Here is a 17,519-nt window from a genome sequence, read left to right as displayed (position 1 = left end):
TTAATGGAGGGACGTATGTTGATTTGAATTAACAACAATTTAGGGTTAGGGTTTCAGGTTTTTGAAAAGTGTAAAATAGGGGAATCTAGGGTTTTGAGTGGGTGGATGAGGCTGGGGTTAGGATTGAGTGCAAGAGGGGCAGAGAGGGTAATTCGGCTCTGGTTTGGTAGGTTTTTTGATGGGTGGATTGGTCTGTGCAGGTTTTAGGGTTTTGGGAAAACTAAAAAAACAAAGGGGGAATGCTAGGGTTTGGGGCTGTAGAGGATTAGAAGAAGAATTGGGGGATGGGGAATGTTTCAGACTTACTTATAATGACAGAAAGTTATTGGCAGCAGCTTGTTGATGGACGAACTTGAATAAAAATCGAATCTTTGACTGAAAGTAGAAAGTAGAACTTGAAGAGAACCACCTGGGCTTCACACCGCAAGGTGTTGATTGGATCAAACACCAATCCCACCAACGAACCACCCGGGCTTCCCATCACAAGGTCAAAGTGTCAATCGGATCAAACACCGATCCCACCAGCCTTGATCAAACACAAGACAAAAATCTTCAATGGAGAAGAAGAGCTGCAAAAGCTTTTCATTAATATCAAAATTCATGTACAATGCTTGCCCCTCTTACAACCTTTTATAAAAGACTAAAAAATAGACTCCTACACTAAAAAGAGAAGGCCTAACCCAATCCTTAACATATTAGGTAACTTAAATTGACTAGGAAACTGAAATAGACTGAAGACAGAGTCGTAATCCAGCCCCACTAAACACTTAAAAGAAAACTACTAAAACCACTTAAATTGAACCAATGGTTGAACTGATTCAATTTATGAACAAAATCACCAAAATAAAACTAAATATGGAACTAAAACAACTAATCCCGTATGCAACTTAATTACCCATATTTTAGGCCCATAAAAGTGACCTATTACATAGGAAACCCATGGGATCAAAGGCCCAACATTTATATAACCCAACCCTAGACTTAATTCCTAAGCAAAGAAGCCTAGTTTGGTGATAAATCTGCATCATTACAATTCTAATGGTCTGTTTGAATCGTGGATTTGGGGCCTTGGGTGCAAATCCAAATCCAGCATTTGGATGAGGAATCCCACAAACATGGCTTTTCAAAATGACAGGGGGGGACCTGCTTTTCCAAATCCAACTTTGGCATTGAGAGTTCTCTTTCAAAGCTATACCATCATTTCCATTCAATGCTAAATGACCCTCTCCTAAATACAAAGAGCTTGCCTTTGCTAAAAAAAGAACTCAAGATAAGATGTGGTAGACCTTCAAATTCTGGATATTGTAAAGAGATTGCATTGTAGGCAAGAGCATGAGTTTCTTAGATAACCACCCACATCTGAAAGAAAAGTTTACCTCTCTGAACTCAGTCTTCAAGGAGTGGTTATGGTCATCATGAATCGTTGAGTTGATCTTCCAATTATTGCCAATTTTCTTCAATCAGAACTCCTTAACCAGCCCAAAGCAATCCAAGAAAACATGAATCTTTTTGCAAATGCAAACTGCAACAAAGTACCAAAAACAGGGCTCTGATCTCCTCTTTCTCATATGGTATAGTATATATTTAAAATTAATTAATTGATTGTATTTTGTAGATTTCTAATCATATGACACATTGTATTCACAAGTGTACGATAGACATGATGTTTAAGACCATGACCATCAAGATTTGAGTTTTGGTTGTCCAGGTAAAGAAAAGATTTCAGTTTTGGGGCCAATTGACATCAGATTTTTTATACTTATCCAAACAACAATGTGCAAGATTCTTGGTTTCGGTTAAAAAAATCTAGATTTGGATATTCTTTAGAGAGCCAAATCCACAGCGCCTCAACGGCAATATATATTATTATTATTTTTTTTGCGGGGGGGGGCTCTGTTATTTCTGTGGCTTTTAGTGATCTCAAATGTAGATGCCTTGTTATACTTGCAGATGTTGTACGAGTTGACATATAGTGGTTAACGTTGAGGCAATCACCTCATGGGATGGTGTCAATGTAATTGCTACATTAGTTTGAAAACGGCACTACCCTATAGATTGTGTGGATCTCATGATTGCAGATTTTGAAAGAATTTCTTTGTTGATTTATTTGTACTGTTTGATGTGATAGAGTTCTATATTCAGTGCTGTTTCATGCCTCAAGTTTTAGTGAGTATTCTATCGAATTAGGAGTTATTCTTGGTTTTGGAACTGACACAGTCTTCCTATTATGATACATCTTGTAGTTAATTGTCACTGCTGGTGAGGATTGTACTTGCCATGTGTGGGGAATGGATGGAAGCCAGCTCAAGATTATCAAAGAACACACGTAAGTTGAAGCTCCAGGAATATCTGTTGTTATTGGTAATACAAGCTTTGTTATTAGTTTCAGTTTTATCGTGTTTCTAATCAAGGATTTATTGGTGTCTTAATGTTATGAGCTACATAACATGGGAAGTCAGGGACACCGCTTGTATTGGTTACTTCTAGCATAAATTGTCCATTTTATACCAATTCAATGAGGGATGCCTGGTTTCTGCAATCCAATATATGATGGATCTTAACGTTGACATCTGATGCAAATTTTGGGACTGGTATTTTTTAGCTCAGGCAGAGCAAGAAACAGTACCTTCATGTGATCAAACTTAATCTTAATAATGATTATTAGACAAGTACAACACTGATCCAGAAGTGTCAGGGCCACATTGGTATTTGGTTTAAGAATGTCTATCCCTGCCACTTTAAATGGGTACAAATATACACTCCCAAATCTACTGAGTTTTCTCCACTAATAAGGCAATGCAGAATAGAGTCAGAACCTCAGAGGCACCTAATCAGTATAGATTCTGCAAGCGATTATAGTGTTTGGGTGCTTGGTAGGATTTGGTGGAGAAATCATAGTACTATATTATTACTCCCTCTGTCCAATAAAAATAGTCCTGTTTGAGGTTTTTCACTGTCCCAAAATGTTAGTCCTTTTTGAAAACCAGCTACCCCTATTTAATCATCCACAGTCCAAACATTTATTGTATTCACTTGTCATAATTATTTCCTTTTATTACATAAGCCAAACTAATAAGAGTAATGATGGAAACATGGTTTGAATTAGTGGATGATTAATGCATTAATGACAACCTCTTTAAATATGGGATTTTTCAAACAGGATTGTCTTTTTGAGACAGGGTTTAGAACTCGCCTCTTTTTTTGCATTAATCTTTGTTCCTTTTTCACACCATTTCTGGAGTTGTGGCTCTGCTGGGATCAGGGTAAGAGTTAGGTTTCGATGCAATACTAGGTGGCACTCTTATTAGTAGGCATGCTTGCGCTATCCACAAGTCTCAGGGTACAGGGGCAAAGGAGTATATAATTAATGCTTATAAACACTATTATGTTGCTATTTTCTTTGGGAACTTATTATATATTGTAAATAGTGAGGTTAGTGGACCATTTCAGGCATTAATATCATAAAACATGTGTTGGGCTCTACATCTTTTACTTAGGGGTGGGGGTATAGGAGTTACTTTTGGAGGTACTATCTTACATTTGAAGTTTTACAGAGGGAGAGGCATATGGAGATGTTTATATGATCCAAACTCTTCACTTCTCATTACTGCTGGGTTTGACTCGTCAATTAAAGTGCATCGGCTGCATCCTTCTTTGTCTGGGGGCTCAATAGAACAGAATGGGGAAGTAGAACAGTTCAAGGACACGGCAGAGGTCTTTACCATTCTTACCCCAAATATGTCAGAGGTGCTTGAACCTATGGACAGGTATACCATTTTCTCGAAAACCTTCTTTTTCTAATCTCTTTGTTCCTAGAATAGACAAAAAATAATTTTGTTTCGGTAATATGATATTGGCTTTACATGCATTTAGAGAAAAGCTAAGACAAAGATCATTATGTTATATTTCAAGGATTTTCAGTTCACATGGGTGTAGAAGAAATTTAAGTACGGATTGGTAATGTAGGCCTACCAAAGAATACTGGTAAATCCCATGATATTATGTTTCACTCCATTGCATTCCGTATCCAAAATAGACCTGGTCCAAGAATTCTAACACTTGAACAAAGTTTTGGTTTGTAAAAAGTTTGATATATAGTTTATGGTTATGTTTATTCAATTGCGCGAATTGCTGGTGCATCATCCTGCTGGCACCCAGGAGATGTTGATGGCAACCATCTGCACATTCATGTCTTATGTATATGCCCTCCTCTTGATCTACCAGATGGTAATTTGGTATTGTCCAACTGTGCTACGACATTCTATGCTAACGGTTGTTCTTGTTTGACTGTTGGGACATGTTGCAGCAAAAGTGAATATGTACGTTGCCTCCATTTCACTCGGGAGGATACAATGTATGTTGCCACTAACCAAGGTTATCTGCATTGTGTTAAACTTTCTGATCCTGGTGATGTAAAGTGGACTGAACTTGTTCGTGTCGGTGAATCACCAGTTGTTTGTATGGACATACTATCTATGAAACCATCAAATCTTCTTAAGGATGTTGAGGATTGGATTGCTGTGGGAGATGGTAAAGGAAATGTTACGGTGATTAGAGTTTCGGATGGTGATTGTGCTTCAAATGCCTGCCCAGCCTTTACTTGGTCAGCTGGAATAGAGAGACGACTCTTGGGAACCTATTGGTGCAAGTCATTGAAACATAGGTAACGACCATTACACACTCTTTTACAATGATATTTTTTGGATATAACTCTTAGGTAGACTGAGGTTGACTAAGGATTGTTTGTCAAGGCCCTTGTTTATAGATGCCTTAAATGATGGTGAGTGCCGTCCAGAGAAGCTCTAGGAGACCAGTACTCCAGTAGTTGACCTGCTGAGTGAATGTTTCTTGTAATGCTTATCATAAAATGATTGTTTCCTGTAATGATATGATCCTTTTAATCTTTCTTATGATTGTTTGCTGTAACACGTAATTTATTATGATATAATTCCTAATTTCCTGTAGTGGTATAATACTTTTTTCTTTCTTATGTTTATCTTTTCCTGTTCTTCTTCTCTTCATTTTTCTCTTGGAGGAGGTTTTTCTACTGTCAAAATTATATTTTAGATCAGATGATTATGGTCATGCAATTGCTGGCTTGGTAGGGGTTCCCCTCCCCCCCCCCCCCCCCAAATGATGGATCTGACACCACCTGTGCAGTATACATCCATTAAAAAGTCAACCATCCTTATTTTATACCTGATTGGTACCTTAATGTTCATGTTTTATGGTTTAGCATGGTAAAAGGCTTTGAAGCTTGTGGTGTTTCCATTCTGTAGGCACATCTTCACTGCTGATCCTAGAGGGATATTGAAGTTATGGAGTATAACTTATCCTTCAAAATCTGGCTGTGACAAATCTGTCGGGAAGCATGAGGTGTCTCTAATTGCAGAGTTCTCCTCATGTTTTGGAACACGAATTATGTGTTTGGATGCCTTGCTTGATCAAGAGGTAACATACTTACATGTTCCTTTTTTTCATTTCTTTGTGATTTTTGATGAAGTGTTGTTTCTGACATGATTAGGCTAAGAATTTCTGGATGGTTTTAAGATGGATTGGTAGAACAGTGAGCAGAAGCAGACATCGCAAAAGTCGTCTGTCAAATTCTGTCCATGCAACCTCAAATGTAGTCACTGTTGACGTATACATGTATTGTTGCGGGCATATCTTTCAAACATTTGAATTTGGGATGATATTGCCATATTTTCTAATTAACAGGGGTATTTGACTATTTTAGCTAAACCTACATTATGAACCTCCCCAGACCCCGCAGTGGCGGGAGCCTCGTGCACTGATTATGCACTTTTTTTTACATTATTACTTAAATAGCTGCATGGAGCATTCCCTCTGATACCCAACATTAACGCTTACAGGGAACTCAGAATGAGAGTTATAATCCCCAGATTACACTTGTGAATTTATGACATCACCCATCTGGTTTGGCCTGAGTCAACTAGGTTCTTCATCAAAGGGCAAAGAAGCCAAAGAATGAGGAACTTGACTAGAAAAGTAGTTGTGAAATCCAGTTGGTCAGTCCTATGAGAAATGGAATACCGAACAATTTGCTATTTTGGATATGATAAGAGGAACTTTACTTGACCTTCCTATTAGGAACTTTACTTGATTGGTAAAGTCGCTTGCCTAGTCGATTATTGGATATGATAGAGGTTATGTATTGGGGAAGGAGGTACTTCCTTGTACTAAATCAGTTGTATCTTACCTCTAGAGTGAAGATAGCAAGAACACTGCTTTCAGTAGCCTCCTCTTTTGAAACTTTTGCCTTATCTTTCTCAAGGGGCAATAGGCTTAGTAAAAAATTGTGGTAGAGACTAGAGACTAGAGATGGAGGTGGAGGAAGTGGCAATGCTATGATGGCTGATGATCAGGGCAAGCTACAGTTTGAATGCCATGGTTTCTTGTTGCACACAAAGGGGACATGATGGCACCTTTCTGATCTTATACTGCAGAGAGGCTTTGGAAGGGCTGGTAGAGGGTGTCGTTTAGAAGGTGTTGGAGGTTCTAATGTCCAATTTCATTTGGCTGAACTGGGGCATAAGATGGGGTGGCTCAGATTCCAAGATCTTAATTCACGTCTGTTTATCCTTCTAATGTCTCTTCTTCTTTTTATAATACTGTAAATTTTTGTTATGTTTTTGAAATTGCCCAGGGGGTTGCATTTATTGTTGTTGAGAAGGAAAAATATATAAACTGGTTTGGTTTCATGCTTATTGTGTTATTTTGAATTAGTTGTATATCTCAACTTTCTAAAAGACAAAGATTATTTTGTGAATATTAAGTAAAATTATAAAACTCAATTTAGGGAACTGCTCTCCCCTTGCACTAGATTTAAGAACTGGATTGCTATATGTTCCACTGCTTTACGACTGATCAGGTATTTAATTTCTTGTAGGTGCTGGTATGTGGGGATCAACGTGGTAATCTAGTTGTCTTCCCTTTATCAAAGGGCTTGTTACTGGCCAAAACCGTTGTATCAGAAGTGAAGATCCCTTCATTGAATTATTTTAAAGGAGCCCATGGGATATCAAGTGTTGCCAGTATTACCCTTGCTACATTAAATATTAATCAAGTTGAAATTCGCTCAGTAAGACCTGAATCCAATGATCTTGTTCCTTTTTTTTTTGGGGGGGGGGGATTTTTGGGACCACTATGATCATCAGCATTTCCAGCGAAAGGAAAAGATGTTTTTATGATTTTGCTCTCTATAGAGAAACAATTGGAACCATGATTTCTACTAATGAACTAAAAACTTACGTTTTTTTGCAATTTGAATGTCTTGTAAAATATCTTGAGATTCACACCTTTGCTTATCCAGACTGGAGGAGATGGTTGCATATGCTACTTTAAATATGACAGGGATTGGCAAAATTTGGAATTTACGGGGATGAAGCAAGTGAAAGAATTGAGTTTAATTCAGTCTGTCTTTGCTGATGCCAACACTTCTGACAACTTGTTGTGCGGTAACTATGCAGTAGGTTTTGCTTCTGCACATTTTATAATATGCAATTTAACAAATGAGATAAAGGTAATCTTCCTGCCAATGATCTGTATCAAAAGTCAAATTTAAGCTTCTTGAACCATAATTGCATGCCAATTTATTTTGAAATCATATAAAAAGGTGATTGGTGCAGGTTGTGCAAGTTCCATGTGGTGGATGGCGACGCCCTCATTCTTACTATCTTGGAGATGTACCAGAGCTTCAGAACTGCTTTGCCTTTGTTAAGGTCTGCATCAGTGTATCTGTGTTTGTGCACTTGAAATCATGAATGCATGTCTGTATGAGCTGATTTTGAGATACAGACAATAGGTTTCAAAAAGATGATTAAACAACAAAACAGTGGTGAGGAGTCAGTACCTGATTGTCCAACCAGAGAAATCTAGACAACAAATAACTTTGGCAGATGAGCTTATCCTCCAATCTACCTTATTCACCTGGACCATAGGCAATTTATTTTGTATTGGCTACTGGTTAGGATCGAGGGTGGGTCTTGGTGCAACGGTAAGGTTGCTCCATTGTGACCAAGTGGTCATGGGTTCGAGTCTGGAAACAGCCTCTCTGCGAAAGTAGGGGTAAGGCTGAGTACATTATGACCCTCCCCAGACCTTGCAGTGGTGGGAGCCTCATGCACTGGGTACGCCCTTAAATGGTTAGGATCATCCAGTCAACTTAAAAAAAAATGTTATTGGTTACTTGATCTCCATCTATATTGGGAACATGACCCTCCAGTTTCCAGCCCTGGGAATTTTTTATTTCTCCCATCTTTCCTGTGATTTTTTGAGAGCATAGTTTGGAGATGGTCACTGAAATTCTGAAGGGGAAAGTCGAGTAATCAAGTAGTATGGTATGTTACCATGCCAGCATCATGATTTCTGGAATACTCCATCTTGAGTGGATAAGCTTGCCCCGACTATCTAATCCACTATTTTCAGATCAGGAAATCACCCCTGCTCTTTCTTACTTTAGTGTAACTACAAATTTTAAATTTTCACCTTAGATTATTTTCTATTTGATAATCTTAGGTGGCTAGTTAAGCCAAGTTTTCTAAATTGGGAATTTTTTTTTTTTAGTGCTTTATTTTTTCTTACATTATATATTTAAAATTTATTTGGGAAAAGAATTTCCCATCCAAAAGTTTAATTGGACGGTTGTCAATCACATGACACTTTAAAAGCTCCTCTCCCCTTCACCCATTTAGCCTTTTCAAATGACCTTATGATCTTCTCCAAAGCAAACACCTTATCTGTTGAGACTATTATGGAGTGCTTGAATCAGTTTGAAAATTACTCGGGTCTCAGAATCAATCCCCAGAAATCTCAATTATTTTTGGCTGGTTTTTCTGATGCCGACAAAAGCTTCCTTCAGGCGAATACTTCTTTCCCTTTGGGCCATCTTCCAGTTAAATATTTGGGCTGCCTCTTATTCCAGCAAGGTTGATTGCTCGTCACTGCACTCCCATCCTTGATCTCATGCGCAAGAGACTTTAGTTATGGGAAGGAAAACTCCTGTCCTATGCTGGCCGCCTGGAACTAATTAGATCTGTCCTTCAATCTTCGTATATCTATTGGTCTAGTATCTTTGGGCTGCCTCAGTCCATCATCAAGGAAATTGAATCTCTTATGTGTTCTTTTCTATGAAGAGGTAATGAAACTTCTAGATTCTTGCATCCTATCAGCTGGGCTTCCATTTCTCTTCCCAACTCAGAGGTAGGCCTTGGTTTGCGTAGAATCAAAGAGGTAAATACGGCTGGCATTCTCAAATTGATCTGGTAGCTTGCTGCCAAGAAATAAAGTATCTGGGTAGATTGGATATATGCAGGACTGCTTAAGAATGACTCCATTTGGATGGTCTCCTTTTGCCCTGATGCTTTATGGGTGTGGAGAAAAATCCTTAGCCTCAAGCCTACCATAGTTCAAGAACTCGCCGAGATCTCTGTAATATCTTGGTTTTTGAAAAAACTGAGAGGAGATTGAAGGTGAAATGAAGTTACAATGTCTCAGCCAAGATCTAGTGGTCTCGGTCATCTCGGTGGGAAACCTTGGTATATAGACACCTATTTATGCAAACCTTGATATACATACAATTATTTATGTCAGAAACCAGGATAGACACTTATGCCAGAAACTAGGACAAACACTTGTTTATGCCTAATTTCATTTAAGTAAATGTTTACTTAAGATATTATTCATAAATAAACAAATACCCCCTATTTGAATCCAATAAAAAAAATCAAATTCCAAAAGGATAAAAAGTCAACCCCCCAGTTCACGAACAAAACTAGATTTTCGGCGGTCGGTGCAATTTTCAATGTTCTAATGCTGGGGTTTTTTCAAATATAAAAATTCCATAAATCTTAATATAGTAAAACATTGCTAAAAACCAAAAGTGTGGTAAAATATTCATTTGTTTTGATATCCAAAAAATTACTTTTTTATTCAGAGTGATTTTGACAACATTTGAGCACACCAAATTAAGTTTGACCAGTAAATAACTCCTTCAGTATAAATCAAATTTAGCAATCTTGGACTTGTTAGAAAGATTTGGGGGGTATTTCCTTATTTATAAATAATATCTTAAGTAAATGTTTTACATTTACTTAAATGATATTAGACATAAATAAGTGCCTGTCCTGATTTCTGGCATAAGTGTCTGTCATGGTTTCCCACTAAGTCAAACCCTTATTTGGACTTTGATTTTTCAAAATATGATAGTGTCGTTGATGGCCCAAAATAGGTTGTATACCAACTTTCATGACCAAACTAGGTCAAAAACCCACCAAAACAAAAAATGCACCAACTCGCCGAGATCTCGGTCCAACTCGGTTTTTTGGCTGGGCAAAACTAGTACCAAAGCCGAGTTCTCGAACTATGAAGCCTACAGCCCTTGGGACTGCAATATGCGAGATTGAAGATGGTGCTTCTACTAAGCTTTGGTTAGATCATTGGCATTCACTGGGAGTTCTCCTTCCCCTTGTCGGCTCCATAGAGATTCACAGAGTGGGCCTCCACAGGCACTCCTTAGTAGTGGACATCATTTGCCAGGATGGCTGGGTTCCTCTTCCATCCTTAGAAGATCTTCTGGTTCTGGAGACCTTGTCATTTGATCTCCATCTTCTTCGGGCCTTTTCAGTGCGAAGTCTTCTTAGACCTTTTCAGATCTTGGGGCCCCATCTCCCTTTGGAGAAATTTGTTTGGTTCAAGGTCACATCCCCCTAATGTAAGGTCAGGTTACAACTAACCTAACGCAGTATTGCCCACAATAGCATCAAGCAATCCCAACAATATAGGTCAACAACCAACAGCTAAACAGTGTTACTGCAAGTCTGTAACAGGGGTATAAGAACTGAAAATAACTTAACTTAGGATTAACAACAGAAGGTCTCGGATGAGACTAGAATCCCTATCAGGTATAGATCTAGTTCAGGTGAAAGGTTGCTGAAAATCTCAGGTCCAAACAACTTCTAAATTCAAAATTTCAACAGGTGAAGAAATTAGAAATTAAGAATGAAAATAGAAAGTTAATGTTGCAGACCAAACCAGCCATCAGAACGAGACCAAACTGGGATCAAAGGTAGCCCTCAATGAGTAAGATTGATCCTCCAAATCTGAGCTGATTCCAAGTAGTGGAGATATGGTTCCTTCAAGTTGCAGCAGCACAAAATTAGTAACTGTTCCATCCGCAGGTATGCTGGACCTTCTCAACCAATGGGTTATCTTCCAGCAGTTGCTATGCTTATTGAAGAGCTTCAAACAAGTCTGATCTCAGCAGAAGACCGCATTGCAGCCGGGGAAATCAAAATAGAAAGTAAGAGAAGAGATGGGAGATCGAGTAGAGGAAGGGGGAATGGGGATAGATGGCTATCTCAGCCTGGGCATCTCACTCTCACAGCCTCTCTCAGGATAATAGTTGCACAAAGAAATCAATATTCAACTTCATTAAATCGTGGGGAGGCCTCTAAGAGCCATTACATTATATAGACTCAAGGATTGAGCCCAAAATAGAAACAAAGAAAATAAGAAGTCTTCTAGCAGAGCTGAGACTTGAATTACAAGTAATTGAACTTTGCTAAGTAACAAAGTTGGTAAGCAACTAAATTAGAAACTCTAACTTAGCTTAGACTAATAAGGACTGAAATAACAAATAAAAGGAAACAAACAAAGTCTTCTAGAAGTTCACCTTGAAGTGCTTTCTGTCCAAGGCAGACTATCCCCCACGATGTGGGTTTGAGAGACCCCAAAACTCCCAGCCAGTAGTGGGCTGGCCCAGCTATGCTGATTGGCCCTTTGGCCCCGTAGGCTGGTCCACTAATTTAGTTGATGGACCAGTCTTAGATCGATTTCTGCTGTAGGTCTTTCTGTAGAATCGATCTACATCACCCTGTCACAACTTCTGTGTCTAGAGAGCCCTCTCAAACTTGCCTCCCAACTCAGTCGTTTCTTCTTCACCAGCAAATCCCAGTGTCCTCTTCTTGCTGTCTTTGCCAAAACGCCACAGAAGATGTTGATTACCTTTTCTTCGAATGCTCTTTCTCCTCTTCCATTTGGGCAGGAATTTTGGACAGATGTTGGCCTAGGAGGAGAAGAATTCTTCCCTTCAATACAGAGTGGATATGGGTGGACATGTCTTTTGCAGGAAATTCTGTTTGTGATATGATTGGGAAGCTTGCTTTTGGTGCGACCATCTCTTCTATATGGATGGAGCGCAACCTTAGGAGATGGACCTCCAACTCTAGATTTCTTCGTCAGATTTGGGATTCCATCTTTTTTGAAGTCATCAGCAAAGTTCCTAGGACCTCTTCTAGTTGAATTACCTCCCCAAGGAACAGACATATTGTTGTCTCTTGGGGCCTCCCCTCTTCTTTGCTCTCCCTGCCCCCTTGAGGGGTGCTTCTCTTGTATGTTGCATTGTTTCGCTCTCTTGCCCCCTTAGGGGTTTTCCTGTATTTTTCTCTTCCTTCGGTAATGAATATATTATTCACTGAGAGATATTCTAGTTATAATAAAATACTATCCCACGATACAGCATACACCATACCACGGTACACCATACTATCCATGATACGCTTTAACAATCTTCATCCTTCATCCTACACCATTTATCCTTATGTTTTATTGAACAAGATAGCGAGTATGGTAGCTCTGGATTTCTTTTGACAATTAATGCAGATCCAAAGGTGGTGGTCTGCTATGGTGGGCTTCACAAAGAGAACAGTAGAAGAATTAGAAGAAAGAAGGGGAAAGGGGAGGGGGAACTCACGCTCACACACACTCACAGAGCTTCACAAATAAACCTCATTAATCAAATCTTCAAATCTGTTACTCTCCTACGATTACAATGAATAAATAGAGAATAGCCTTGCATAGGAATAGAAACCTAACTAAAATAGAAACAATCCAAAATGGAAACTACCAAAATATACCATAGCTAAAGAAAGGAAACTACCTATGAAGCTCCTACGTAATCTACCCATGAAATAAAATAAACCAAACTAAATATTGTATCCTAAGTGAACTACCAGCCCTTGCCAGACCAGAATACAGGTTTAGGACCAGTCTTTGGTTTGGGTTTCCAAAGTGGGTCATGTCGGTCCAGCCAGGCTAAGGCAACTGCATCAACAATGCTAACCATTTCTCTACTATTTTTTTACTGAAATTTTATTTCATATTCTCTGTTTTAGTCTGGCACAGCTGTAAACCTATAGGTTATAAGCATCTCACCATAATTTTTACTAGGTTACCTTCTCTCCAGTCTTATCAATCAAAATTAAATGATCAACTCAGTCTCAGACCACATATTGGGATTTCATCCTGCATGTATCAAATAAATTTATTCATAACTCAACGAAAGAAGTAGGCATTCAATGCTTACCCCTGGTTTAGACCTACTGTGATTGCAGACATGCTTTTCTCTCTCCGTGGTTTAACACTGGTTAAAGAGCCATGATAGATGTCCTTAATTACATCAATATCTACCAGCACTTAACCTTTTCTAAAACCTACCAATTGACCTCTCTAGATATTCTATCACATGCTTTCTTTGACTCCATAACAACCATGTGAAAATTCTTTCCATCTGTGAGAATTTCCATTATTTATCTATGTAAGTTTCTTCAATTATTGATCTTGACAAATTGGTCTGCTCCGTAGACAGTAAAACACGTGATTTCAGGTTGTAAAGCATGATTGCAGGAGTGTAAGCTTCATGAGCATGACTTATGCAATAACTTATGACTACATGAAATCTATGAAATATCCATAACAATAAGAAAAAAAAGGAAATAAAGAAGAAATGCACAAAAATGTGAGAAATTGATATTTTTAAAGGAAATGCATGATACTTGATGCAGCTCAAAATAGGAAAATGCTAATAAGATAGAAAATGGAGAAAAGTTCTGGATAATAAGGGTCAGAGAGGTCCAATTAACTCTTGGGCTCTTGGGGACTCACTCATGGCAAGTGTAGGACTCACTTACCACTATAGGACCTCAAACTCACAATGGGGGCTCACCATGGCACTCCCACAAGTCCCAAAAATGCATGTTATCAACTCTATCTTTTCAAACCAAAAGTATAGGGGAGGGAAAAAAGAGCCGTTGGAACATAACCATTGGAAAAGAGCGTTGGAAACATCTCGGAAAGAGTGCATGGGAGAAAGTGGAGTGGGCATTAAATGTTCTCATGACTACAAGAATGAAGCATATGACCCCCAAAATTTCATGGTTTGAGGCATGTCCTTCATGCGCCACACTCAAGGTGTTTACTTTAGGCCTTGATGTGTTCTCCTTTGCTTTCCTGAAGTAAAGGCTTAAGGTGTGAGCCAGGCATGCACTTCAAAACTCTGATAAGAAGATATTCTGACTTCTAAGATTTTGATAATTGCTCTGGTTATTTATTTCACTGAATTTTCCACTATACGGATTCCATTTTGTTTTCCTATACTCATAGTTTCGTGCTTAAAATTATTTCAGGGGCATGTGATTCATATCCATAGACTCTGGGTACCAATTGGTGAGAGGAAGTTATTCCCTCAGGTTCTGCACATTCAATATCATGGGAAAGAGATACACTCTTTGTGTTTTGTGTCTGGAGGTTCACATTTGAGTGCAAAGGTTGCTAAATATAGCTGGATTGCAACTGGGTGTGAAGATGGAACTGTGAGATTGACAAGGTATGACTTTAAGATATTGTTAAACTGAAACCTGAGATGCAAATTTGTTTTCACGATGTAATAGAGGATGGTGAGTGCAGACTGTGCTGTTACTCCTTTGGAGCTATTATGCGTACTTTCTGTACTTGACAGTGATGATTGCAAAGGTTGAAATTTGGCATTTAAAGATGGCCACTTAGTATCGATATGGGTGATACAGGTACTCTCCTGAGATTGATGATTGGTCAGCATCCAAGTTGCTGGGGGAACATGTTGCGGGATCAGCTGTGAGATCATTATGCTTTGTATCAAAGATACACATTAAGACTGGAAATCAGTCTGAGGTGTCTAATGGGAGAGATGGATGCAATTCTGCCTTTGATAACAGAGATTATCAATTCTTATTAATTTCTGTTGGCGCAAAGCGGGTAATAACTGCTTGGCTTCTCTGTGATAGCGGGTCCAACAATAAGGAAGAATTCCTTGATCATGGTGCTAAGGAAAATAGTTCTATGTTGTTCCAGTGGCTTTCTACTGACATGCCTTCAAAGTTCTCTAGTACTCATAGAAGGATTAAAAACATCGACGAAAAAATTGGACAAGTAAAAAATGCTCTAAATAAGAGCTCAAATCCAACATCTAGATCATATTGTGCTGAAAGCTTTGATGTGGACCGTAAGTCTTGCTTTGGGGATGAAAATGAGAATGACTGGAGATACTTGGCTGTTACTGCTTTTCTTGTTAAAGGTTCTGATTGCAGGTAAGATGTGGCAGATACATGTAATTTCTTAGTTTCTCCTATATTTTGTTCTCTAATATGGATTTTCCAGTTTTGAATTTGGTGAAAACTTTACAATGTCCTCATTTCAGGTTGACAGTCTGTTTTGTTGTTGTCGCATGTTCGGATGCCACACTTACATTACGGGCTCTCCTTTTGCCCCACCGACTCTGGTTTGTATGCAGTTGCATGCAGTCAAGATTGTGTAGCTTGTTTCTCCCTTTACCACTGATTCCATCAATTATGTTTGTTTTTTCTTCCAGGTTTGATGTTGCATTATTAATTCCCCTGTTGTCACCAGTTCTGGCACTGCAGCATGTTGTTGTTCCTATTTGTGCTCCTTCTAGAGGTGTGTTTCCTATAAGCTAGATTTTCAGACAGGTACAACCCGGTTGTGTACTGGGTAAATCTAGAGTTGTGAATTTATGATATAAGGCCAGGATGTCAGCGCACATGTGAGATATCATTTTGCTTATTAGATCCCTGTTAATTAAATTAACATATCAAAAAATTCTCAGGGATATATAGAACATAGAACATATTCTATGATGTTGAATATTTAACTGGATGTGAAATTCTATAGTAATGTGAGAGGAGACTTTTTTTTTTTTTAAATTTTCGAAGGAATAAGTCCCACTGTAAGTCGTAAGATCATGTCCAACTATCAGCTGGGCCAAGCCCACAAGAACCTTAGGTAAGCTGTAGCCTGTAAGGCTTAAGTGCCTAACTTGCTGCAGAATTGAAGGGGATGTAGCGGAAATTTAGTTTCATTTACCCATATAAGGTGGTGGATATTATAAGTATCAATGTATGCATGGACCTTATCTGGTTCTAGCAGATTCATTGTACTGCTTGAAATGGTGGGTTTGCTGTTCAAGTCATCAAAGACATTGATGTTAGTTAAAACTATGGGACATAAACATGGTTCTATTTACTGATATTATGGAGGTACTGTGTCAGACATGCATAGTCTCAGTCTTGTGCCAAGTATGACCTCAGATAGAGCCTATTGGAGGGCAAGGATCCACGTTGTCGACACCATGTAGCTGAGATTTTCCTAATTTCCTGGGCTATCCTCTTTCCTCTTAGTTTCATTTTTCATTTTCCATTTCCCACTTTTCGTATCTCATTTCTTTATTTTTATTCTTCATCCCTCTTACTTTCATTTCCCTACTTTGTTTTGAAAGGATCCATGTGGCCGACCCCATTTAGTTGGGATAAGGCTGAGTTGTTGTTGTGGAGGTACTGTGTCAGATTCTATGACAGTATGATCTTCCCTACTTGTATGAAGGGGTGTGACAAGTGTGCCGACAAAGTTATTGAAGACTTGTGAAACAGGTAGGGGTCATGTTTAGTGAGGTCCTGCTGCTTAATGCTCTTAGTTTCTTTTGTCTTTGGGGCCAAGGATGACTTGCAGTTCCTCTATTTTCCTTTTTTTCCTCCCACCTTCTCTTAAATGAATAACTTGAAATTTGTTAACGATTGAAAGGCAAGAGGAGAAAAGCAAAAAATATACTTGATTCCCTCATCCCTGCAACTTGACTTGGACCTACATACATTGATCTGTAGATTGTAGTGGTTAGGAGGGGGGGGGGTCCTTTTCTTCTCCATGTTCTGCTCAGTTGGATTGAGGTGAGCTTTTTTTTTTTTTTTTGGGGGGGGGGGGGGGTGTTGGTGTTTTGTTCCTGGTGTGCATTTTTTCTTTCTTTGTATTACTTTCCTTTTTAAAAATTTCAAATGTTTTTGTTATTGTCAATGGGAACGAACTAGAAAAGTGCTTTTCGGAAGAGGCTTCAGCTCTGGAAGGGCAAGCTTTTCTCCTATGCTGGCAGATTGGTTCTCATCAAATCAGTTCTAGAGTCGTCTTACATATATTGGTCTGGCATCTTTGGGCTCCCTCAGTCCATTATTAAGTCCTTGGAGTCCCTCATGGCTTCTTTTCTTTGGAAGGGCAATGATTCCTCTAGATTCCTGCATCCTATCAGCTGGGCAGCTGTGTGTCTTCCCAAAAAAGAAGGCGATCTTGGCATTCGAAGAATAAAAGAAGTGAACTCGGCGGGTATCATCAAGCTTATTTGG

General features: G+C 38.8%; 1 protein-coding gene across 4 annotated transcripts in view; it reads left to right on the top strand.

The window, feature by feature from the left end:
- LOC122671907 overlaps nt 1-17,519 on the top strand; it is a 34,703-nt gene that overhangs the window by 7,481 nt on the left and 9,703 nt on the right. For all 4 annotated transcript variants that reach the window (XM_043869384.1, XM_043869385.1, XM_043869387.1 and 1 more), the window contains 11 exons: nt 2,244-2,326; nt 3,555-3,767; nt 4,307-4,663; nt 5,280-5,451; nt 6,911-7,102; nt 7,334-7,543; nt 7,650-7,742; nt 14,484-14,683; nt 14,883-15,422; nt 15,533-15,613; nt 15,704-15,789. In XM_043869384.1, the coding sequence (XP_043725319.1) occupies nt 2,244-2,326; nt 3,555-3,767; nt 4,307-4,663; nt 5,280-5,451; nt 6,911-7,102; nt 7,334-7,543; nt 7,650-7,742; nt 14,484-14,683; nt 14,883-15,422; nt 15,533-15,613; nt 15,704-15,789 (2,227 nt within the window). The remainder of the gene's footprint in view (nt 1-2,243; nt 2,327-3,554; nt 3,768-4,306; nt 4,664-5,279; nt 5,452-6,910; nt 7,103-7,333; nt 7,544-7,649; nt 7,743-14,483; nt 14,684-14,882; nt 15,423-15,532; nt 15,614-15,703; nt 15,790-17,519) is intronic.

This window comes from Telopea speciosissima, chromosome 8 (assembly GCF_018873765.1).
Source record: "Telopea speciosissima isolate NSW1024214 ecotype Mountain lineage chromosome 8, Tspe_v1, whole genome shotgun sequence".
NCBI classification, from domain to species: Eukaryota; Viridiplantae; Streptophyta; class Magnoliopsida; order Proteales; family Proteaceae; genus Telopea; species Telopea speciosissima.
Note: the sequence above shows the minus strand (reverse complement) of the source record. Positions and strands in the feature narration are given on the sequence as shown.